Source organism: Mus musculus, chromosome 10 (genome assembly GCF_000001635.26).
Source record: "Mus musculus strain C57BL/6J chromosome 10, GRCm38.p6 C57BL/6J".
Classification (NCBI taxonomy): domain Eukaryota; kingdom Metazoa; phylum Chordata; class Mammalia; order Rodentia; family Muridae; genus Mus; species Mus musculus.
The window spans coordinates 81019213-81026055 of record NC_000076.6 but is presented as its reverse complement, the minus strand read 5'-3'; the positions used below and the strand labels follow the sequence as shown (position 1 = coordinate 81026055).

The 6843-nt window shown below is 57.2% G+C and overlaps 1 protein-coding gene across 2 annotated transcripts; it reads left to right on the top strand.

Moving 5' to 3' along the window:
* Positions 1 to 220: 220 nt before the first annotated feature.
* Diras1 (DIRAS family, GTP-binding RAS-like 1) lies at positions 221 to 6467 on the top strand. 2 transcript variants are annotated; one of them, XM_006513438.4, is made up of 2 exons: positions 221 to 475; positions 3586 to 6467. In XM_006513438.4, the coding sequence occupies exon 2, from the start codon at positions 3641 to 3643 to the stop codon at positions 4235 to 4237; it is 597 nt and encodes a 198-aa protein (XP_006513501.1). In that variant the 5' UTR covers positions 221 to 475; positions 3586 to 3640; the 3' UTR covers positions 4238 to 6467. The 2 variants fall into 2 exon arrangements, with proteins under 2 accessions (XP_006513501.1, NP_660252.1); NM_145217.2 differs by lacking the exon at positions 221 to 475 and adding an exon at positions 679 to 717 and having other exon boundaries at positions 3586 to 6466.
* The last annotated feature ends 376 nt before the right edge of the window (positions 6468 to 6843 follow it).

Here is a 6843-nt window from a genome sequence, read left to right as displayed (position 1 = left end):
TCCTCCTGCTCTGCCTCCAGTGTTGGGATGCGAAGTCGACATGTCAGGCTGGGCCTCTGCCACGCTCAGGATGGATCCCATAGCTGCCAAGGAATCGATTGGCCCTCCAAGCTACAACACCAATAATAGGGTTCTTAGTGTTTTGTCTTTTATTCCTCTCTTTCTCCCCTTCTTCCCGAACCCTTCCTTCCTTCTCCCATAGGGGTCTCTACTCTGTATCTCAGAATGGCTTTAAACTCATAGCCATTCTCCTGCCTCCGGCTCCCGGGTGTGGCTGACATCTTAATCTATGAAGGTTTATATACTCAGCTCACACCCTCTTCCATCACCTCCTTCTGCCCGTCGCTGGATCACTCTGCCCCCCCCCCCCAATTCCAGTTCTCCCTTTTTGCAGTTGGGGCGACCCCTGACTATTGGTCACCATGTCTTCAGGACCTCACACGATGGGCCCTGTCACCCACCCGCGTTCCCTAAGGTACAGGTAGCCACGTGGTATGCGTGGGTGTGGGTGTCACGATGCCCAGAGCTCTGCATGCCCCCGGTTGCTGATGGACACCCAGGGCGGGCTTGGCGGTGACCTGGGGCTGCAGCTGCCCGGGCCCGGGTCCTGGCAGGCGGGGCGGGCGGGGCGGGCGGGGCGGAGCGCAGCTGGGGCGGGGACATCGGGACTGCGGCGGCGCGGACAGCAGCGCAGCGGCGGGGACCACAGCGGCCCAGGTAGGCGGCGGGGCAGCCGCGGCCACAGAGGGTGGGGAGGGGTCCCCAAACCACCATGATCCCTTTGTTCCGGCCCCACCCTCCCGGGCCACCGCACCAGGCTTTGCTTGTCCCCGGGAGTCCAGCGGTCACCATGGACAGCTCCCGGTCGCCCCACCCCTACCTGACCACGCAGAGCATCACTTGGGACCTTCTGGGCCCTGGTCCCCTCATACATACCCTGTGCGAACTGCCCGCTGAGGCCCAGGTCCTTCACTGCCCCCCACAGAGCTCTGCACCCTCGTGACCAAGCCCCTCTCTCAAGACTCCTTCCCTCCTCTGAGACCCTGACTCCCAGGAAGCCCCATTCCCTTGAGTCCCTAAAACTGCCCGTTCATCATCATACCCCTAGCCTGCAGCCCCTAAATCAGCCACCCCCATTAGTCAGTGCCCCTGCCCCCAGACTCTCCCCCGCCAAGGCCATCCTGGATTTTTGCACCTGAGGTGGCTTCAGGGTCCCAGGGCCCTGCCCTGTGCTGCTCTGTGGACTGAGAGGTTTGGGGCAGGCTGGCCCAGGGCTTGGGTGACTCAGACAGTGTGGCCAAGCACCTCAGAGCCCCCTGGGCACAGCAGCTGAGCAGGGCCCAGCTTTAAGTCCCTCTGAGTCATACCACCTCTTAGAACGCGTGACCTTGAGCAGAGCTTGTCCCACTGCAAGTTCAGGGCCCTCTCCCTGATCCCCAAAAGAGGGAGATCTGGATTGCACAAGACCCTCCTTGTCAGGGGGCCCAAACCTCAGCATCCATCTAGTGGGCATCCCTACTGGGCACTGCAGCCCCTGGTGCCCACTACCGAGAAGAAGTTGCATTGAGGGGTGCATGCCCCACCTCCATTTGCCACCTTAGATCCCCTCTGGGCAGTAGGGTGGGGTCACCATGCATCTCCTCCCATTACCCACCAAGAAAAATGTTAAGACTGCTGGGCTGGGGAGCATCCCCACGCCAGCACTCCAGCTCTTCCCCAGGCCAAGAAGTACCCTGTGTAGAGGGCTGGAACACTTCAAGTAAGTGTCCAGCTCGAGAGTTTCTGGTGTCACTAGTGTTGGCTCCAGTTGTTGTGTTTTCCTTTTATTTAGGCACATTCGATAATTTTGAATATGGCTTCAAACCCCATGGGGGATGCTCGTCCCCACCCTGGAACCCCAGCTTGCCATAACTTCGGGGGCTCCTTGGAGGCTGGACCTGAGGCACTTACCCCTAACCATATTCCTGATTCTCTATCTCAGGCAAAGCCTAGGTGTGTGCCATCCCATAAAAGAGAAAACTGAACCCCAAGGACATAGTCACCCCTTCAGTGTCATAGTCCCTAAGTCTAACTCCAGGGAGTCCTCAACCATCTCCATATGTGAACCATGCTGAGGAAAAGAATCGGAAGGGACAGCAGTAGTGGGGACAGACCTCCCTAGTGTCCCCTCCACACAGTCTTCCCCTACCTCTCCTAATTTAGGAGTCCTCATACTGTGTGACCCTCTGAGAGCCATGAACTTCTCTGAGCAAAGACAGGAGAGAAATCCTGTCCCAGCCAGGAGTTCTGTTGAGAACACAGTGGCCTGAGCAGGAAGCCAAGGCATGGGCATAGGGAACAGGGAGCCCCCACTTAGCTTCGAGGCTTTCTCGGCTTGGCCTGGGCTGTGAGTCCCAGGAACCTCTGCTTCAGGATTTACGCGTGCGATTCCTGGATGTCCTCAATGTCAGAGTCAGTTAGGAGGCTGTTTCATGTGGCAGGTTCCCAGGGCCAGGATGGAAGCCTGTCTTCAGGACACGTAGGGCTGAAGCACTGTGTTTGTGTGATGGTTGTTTTCAGGTCTGATATCTGCTTACCGTCTTGTTTTTCTTGTTGCTTTTTTTTGTTGGTTGGTTGTTTTTGTTTTGTTTTGTTGGAGACATGGTCTCAATGTTCAGTCTAGACTGGCCTCTGACCCTAGGTTGTATTTTTTAGACAGAATCTCACTCTGTAACCCAGAGTAGCCCATACTTCACTGACCCCTTGCCTCAGGCTCCCTGGCTCTAGGATTATGGCTGTGTACCACCACATCTGATTTTTCACAATGTGATTCTTTTTTTTTTTTTTTTTTTTTTTTTTGGTTTTGGTTTTGGTTTTTTTGAGACAGGGTTTCTCTGTGTAACTCTGGCTGTCCTGGAACTCACTTTGTGTAGACCAGGCTGGCCTCGAACTCAGAAATACACCTGCCTCTGCCTCCTGAGTGCTGAGATTAGAGGAGTGCGCCACCATGCCCGGCTGGGATTCTTTTCTATGTATTTTTCCCTTCTGTTTATGTGAGTCTGAACAATACATGTGTGCAGTGCCTTCGGAGGCCAGAAGGGGGCGTAAGATCCCTGGTGGTTGTGAGCCGCCATGTGCGTGCTGGGAACAGAATCAGGTCTTTGTGAGAACAGCCCATGCTGTAGTCACAAGAGCAGACTTTTCAATACCCACCCTGTTTTTTTTTTTTTTTGAGACAGGGTCTCTCTCTCACACATAAGGATGGGGCAGGAAGATGGCAAAATGCAGGGAGTGAGGCGCTTACACTGGTGCAGAGCTGGAGGCTGGGTGGAAGTCAGGTCTGAGGTGGGACCCAGAGTGCTGACTTGAGTGTCTTTGCATCCTGGCCTCATCAGCACCATCTCTCAGGCTCAGCCCGGCCTCTGCTCCGGGCACTCCTGGCCTTATATTTGTCAGAAAGGGCAGCCAGGGCAGCTGCGAGGACCACTTGGGAGATACTTGGGTGGCATGGAGGCAGGACCAGCACCACTGTGACCCGGCCATTGGGACAGGGAGCTATCCTGGTCTCATAAGGCCTTACATGTTTCACCGTCCTTTCTCCAACAGGGTCGGTCTGGGGTTCTAGCTGCCGGCCCTGTCCTCCAAGCCGGCTCCGGAGAAGATGCCAGAACAGAGCAATGACTACCGTGTGGTCGTGTTCGGCGCAGGCGGCGTGGGCAAGAGCTCGCTGGTGCTCCGCTTTGTAAAGGGGACGTTTCGTGACACCTACATCCCTACCATAGAGGACACGTACCGGCAGGTGATCAGCTGTGACAAGAGCGTGTGCACACTGCAGATCACGGACACCACCGGCAGCCACCAGTTCCCGGCCATGCAGCGGCTGTCCATCTCCAAGGGCCACGCCTTTATCCTGGTGTTCTCGGTGACCAGCAAGCAGTCGCTGGATGAGCTGAGCCCCATCTACAAGTTGATCGTGCAGATCAAGGGCAGCGTGGAGGACATCCCCATCATGCTGGTGGGGAACAAGTGTGATGAGACGCAGCGGGAGGTGCACACGCGCGAGGCGCAGGCCGTGGCACAGGAGTGGAAGTGCGCCTTCATGGAAACCTCAGCGAAGATGAACTACAACGTGAAGGAGCTGTTCCAGGAGCTGCTGACGCTCGAGACGCGCCGGAGCGTCAGCCTCAGCGTGGACGGCAAACGCTCCAGCAAGCAGAAGAGGGCTGACCGCATCAAGGGCAAGTGCGCGCTCATGTGAGCCCGCCAGAGCCAGCTTGAGTCTCCCGGGCTCCTTCTCCCCTCCCTCCTCCCTTCCCTCCTCTCTCCTCTTAGTATTCCTCTCCTCCCCACCTCCTCCTCTCTCCTCCTCTCTGCTCCTCCCTTCTTTGCTCCTGCTCCTTCTCCCCCTCCTTCCTTCCTTTGCCTTGCCCCTCCCTCCTCCATCTCTCTTCCCTCTTCCTGTCCCCACCAGCCTACAGTAAGGTTGGGCTCCATCCCTGCCTCTTCACACCTCCATAGCTTCATCCTTTGCAGACCTCTCCCTCTATATCTCTTTGCTCCCCCACCCCCATTCTATCTGCACCCCACAACCACACACTGGAGGTTTGATCCCTGTGGATCTGAAAACAGGGACCTGGCTAAGGAACTGCTCATCCCAGTCAGGCCCAGAGAGGTTACCTTGCCTCTCCATCTCTGTCCCTGTGTGCCCAGCCATGCCCACTGTCCCTGTCCCTCACATTCTATCACTGTGACCTCTGGGGAGTGCCCATTGACCTCATCTTCCTTCACTAATATCTTATTTCTTTCACCTGATCCTGTCCTTTCCCCGTGACCTCTGACCTGTGGCCTTCCCTGGGTCCAGAACACCCCTGTCCTCTCCTGTCTGCACACCAGGGTGGATGGGCCCGAGGGCTGGGCCTCAGGCACCAGGCAATAAACACAGGGCCTGCAGCAATGCCCTGGCCACCCCGAGTACCACCTCTGGAATAGCAGACGCCCACAGCACAAGCCCAGGACTGTCCCTTCAGGGGAGGCACACTGGAACCCTGAACTTGGAGTGTGGAGTGGCTGCCTGGACACTGCCCACCTGGACACCAGCCTTCTGCTGAGATAGAGACCTTGGCACAGTGGCACCTCGACAGCCACCCCGACTGGGGGTTTGGGGTGCTGAGGGTGGGGTGCCCAGCTGAGAGTCTATCAGCAAAGTCCCTGTGTGCGGTGATAGGACTAGTGGCTGCTGCCCTAGGGCTCTGACAGAATCTGAGCCTCTTTGCTGGTCATGTGTACTCTGGAGACTGTCCCCCATGTCTGCCCTGAGTTACGGAGCCCCTGTGGTATCTGCGAGACTGTCCAGGAGACTTGAGTGGCTCCTGGGCCTGTGTCCCACCCAGATGAGGGTGACTTAGAATTCTGTGTTTATGTGCCTGTGTGTGTGGATGGGTGTGTGTCTGTCTTGGGATGGGGTGTTCTTGCACCACTTTGTGTTCTTAGTGAGACCACAGTGTAAGTGGCCGTGTGTGTGTGTGGGGGGGGGCACCTAGACATTGTGGTGTGTCTGTATGGCTCTGTGTTTTCAGGGGTGGGTGACACAGGCCTGTCTGATGAGCACCAGGTCTGTTCCAGGCTGTGGCAAGCTGGCTCCTGGCTCAGAAGTGACAAAGCTGCAGTACAGAGGCCTCAGTGTGAGGTCATCACCTCACAGTGGCTACAGACCAGGCTGTGGCCTGAGTGAGCTGGAACCTCTGGGGTGGGGACGAGAAAGAGAGAGGGAGAGAGAGGGGGGAGAGTGAGTGTGTGTGTGTGAAGGGGGAGAGTGTGTGGGGGAAGAGTGAGAGAGATAGAGTGTATGTGTGAGAGGGAGGGAGAGTGGGAGGTAGAATGAGAGAGAGTGTGTATTGGAAGGGAGAGAGAGAGTGTGAGAGAGTGTGAGAGAGAGACAGAGACAGAGATAAAGGAGATAAAGAGAGACAAAGACATGGTCACAAAGAGACAGAGAAGCAGAAAGAAGGCTGAAGCCAGATGACCAAGTAGGCCGGACCCCACTGTGTTCCCTTCTGTGTGCCAGGCACAGGGAGAGCCACAGCCTGAAGCCTGAGTCTGAGCATAGCTGAGCCCTGACCTCTAGCCAGCCCAGGGCCCCCACAGCTGCCACCTGCTCCCAAGCCCCGGGAGTGGCTCCTGGCTGGACAGGGGGTCACAGCCCTTTCTCAGGGACACACCCTGATAGCACAATCTCTGGGCCACCCCAGGCTTCTCCTGGCTGGCCTTGCCCATCCTGGGGAGAACCGGGCTGGGTGGCAGGGGAGGCCGGAGCCCACCCTGGCTGCTGGCCAACCTGCCCAGGCATCTCTGGTGCTGGGGACCCCGCCAGGCCTCGCTTGCTGTGACCCACCCCTGCCCCCCGCATGTGGGAGCCCCATCCCATGTGGGGTCTGTGTACCGTTCTCTCGTAGACCTTGTCTTCCTGCAATAAACACGTGGATCCTGCCTCCCCTGTGCTGCATGTGGCTTCTGTGGGGCTTTAAGCTGCCTGCTGCAGCTGAGGGTGGGAAATGGAGGGTGGGCGTGGGGGACACGGGGAGGGGGGATTGCAGTGGGTGTCACAGCCAAGGTCACAGCCAAGCTTACTGGGCCATGAACAGTGTCCATTCCTTATGTGGGCCTTGCTGGCCTCCCTGGATCCTGCCCCAGGGGCTCAGTCTTTTACTCAGCCTCTCTCTGATTCCCGCCCAGTCCTTCAACTTCCCAGGCTGCCCTCTGCCATTTAAAGGACAGATTGGCTGAGCTCATTCATTCACTCACTAATTCATTCATTCACCCATTCACTGTGTGTAAAAGGCACCACAGTACGCCCAGCTCTGACCT

Bases quoted from the DNA above. Each gene is read 5' to 3' on its own strand.
- Diras1 (XM_006513438.4), top strand. From the start codon at position 3,641: ATGCCAGAACAGAGCAATGACTACCGTGTGGTCGTGTTCGGCGCAGGC.